The 2158-nt window shown below is 37.6% G+C and overlaps 1 protein-coding gene across 1 annotated transcript; it reads left to right on the forward strand.

Moving 5' to 3' along the window:
• The first annotated feature begins 308 nt into the window (after window positions 1-308).
• LOC105743050 (olfactory receptor 13D1) lies at window positions 309-1222 on the forward strand. Its single transcript, XM_012516184.2, is given in 4 exon segments — window positions 309-487; window positions 489-649; window positions 652-837; window positions 840-1222. Coding segments are annotated over 4 exon segments (909 nt in total).
• Window positions 1223-2158: the final 936 nt, after the last annotated feature.

Genomic DNA, 2158 nt, shown 5'->3' on the forward strand with positions numbered 1-2158 from the left:
AGATTATTATACATATATATATATTAGAAAGTAGTTTATCCAAAGATTATGTAGTTAGAGGCAGATATTTTCCAAAAGTGCAGATCTCTACTACTGTAAGATGTTTATAGATATATCTATTACCTATCTCTCAGCATCTCTTTTATCTTTAGTAAAATCTAAGTAACATTCCTGACTTTGCTGATTTGAGAGGCTTTTTTGAAAATCAAAGAAAATAATGAAATTGTAAGTGATTTGATAAATCCACATCAGAAGTTCAAGTTCTCTTAATCATATCCTTATGGGACATCTCCAGGTGACATGCATACATGAAGATGAATTATTCTGCCATGGCTGAATTCTTTCTGATGGGGCTTTCCCAATACCCAGAACTCCAGCTTTCTCTATTTGTGGTCTGTCTCATCATGTACATAATAATCCTCTTTGGAAATAGCCTCCTCATTCTCATCAGCATCTTGGATTCTCGCCTCCACACTCCTATGTACTTCTTTCTTGGACATTTGTTATACATCATCATCAATTCCTCCCATGCTCATTATGTTTATGTAGAAGAGAAAATCCATTTCCTTTCTTGGCTGTCCTCTGCAAGTGGTTATCTCCCTTGGGTTGGGTTCTACTGAGTGTGTCCTCCTGGCTGTGATGGCCTATGACAGGTATGCAACCCACTGAGGTACTCCATCATCATGAACAAGGTATTATATGTACACATGGCTGTGTGGTCTTGGGTGATAGTCTGTCTGAACTCCTTAGTACAAACAGTACTGACAATGGTGTTACCTTTCTGTGGTAATAATGTCATTGATCATCTTTCCTGTGAGATTCTGGCTTTTCTTCAACTTTTTGCTCAGATATCTCCATGAATGTACTTATCATGACAGTGGCAAGTATTGTTTTATTGGTGATCCCTCTACTGTTAATTTTTGTGTCCTATATTTTCATTCTCTCTTCCATCCTGAGAATTAATTCTACTGAGGGGAGAAAGAAAGCCTTATCTACCTGTTCAGCCCTCCTGACTATGGCCATCTTATTCTATAGTTCAGTCCTTTTTATGTACATGAAGCCCAAGTCAAAGTTTACCAAAGCATCTGATGAAATCATTGGACTGTTTCATGGAGTTATAACCCCAATGTTGAACCCCATCACCTAAAGCCTGAGGAATAAGGAGGTGAAAGAAGCTGTGAAGAAAATCTTGAGCAGAAATTTTCATTTATGGAAAACATAGACGAAAGGGCTTGACATGTGTAATATCCTCCATATGAAATCAGATTGGGTGTTTTATGTCAGATAAAGTCTGATTGTAAGGACAAAGATGAGATTCTCATTCTTTTTAAACACAAAATGTTCATGTAAACTTTTTAAGCAATGCTTTGTCTGCAGAGTTTCTAGCTGTATGAAGCCCTTCTGATTGGTCCCTATATAATTTCTCAACTTTAATGTCGCTTTCTGACTTTATATCAAGTCAGCCTAATTAAACTCAACCCAAGGGCTGGCAAAATAGCTCAGCAGATTAAAGCACTTGCAAGCAGGTACAGGGACCCAGGATTTGATGCCAGCCCTGACCCCCAGGGCATGCTGAGACAACAATTGATCCTGGTCATGGTGGAGCATGCCTGTAATCCCAGCTCTGGAGAGATTGTAAACAGGTGGATCACTATGAGTTGGATCTAGTAGTGAGACCCTGAATATCTTGTAGACCCTTCCCTAAAAATAAAATAATAATAGTAGTAATAAATAAATAAACTCAACACAAGAATGTTGTTCCAGAATGAGAAAAATACATATACATTTCTGAGTTACTAAATGGATAGAAGAGGAGCTTGGAGGTAATCCTTGTACATGTACCATGCTGAAAAATCCTAGCAGAAAGGCAAAAGAAGTGTTGTGGAGAAAGAATGGAGTATCTGATGCTGTTATCTTGCTCTTTGATCTAGGTGGATCTACCATCAAATTTACAATTATTCTTTTAATTACATGAGTCAACAAATTACCTCTCTATAAAAAATTAACTTTGGGGGCCAGGGAGATGGGTCAGTAGAATAAGTGCTTCCCTGGCAAGTGCAAGGGCCTGAGTTTAATCCCCGGTTCCACCAAAAAAAAAAAAAATTAACTTTGAATTGGATTCTTACTCACAACTGAATAAGTGTATAATCCCAAATAA

Source organism: Octodon degus, unplaced genomic scaffold (genome assembly GCF_000260255.1).
Source record: "Octodon degus isolate 3935 unplaced genomic scaffold, OctDeg1.0 scaffold00094, whole genome shotgun sequence".
Taxonomy (NCBI): Eukaryota; Metazoa; Chordata; class Mammalia; order Rodentia; family Octodontidae; genus Octodon; species Octodon degus.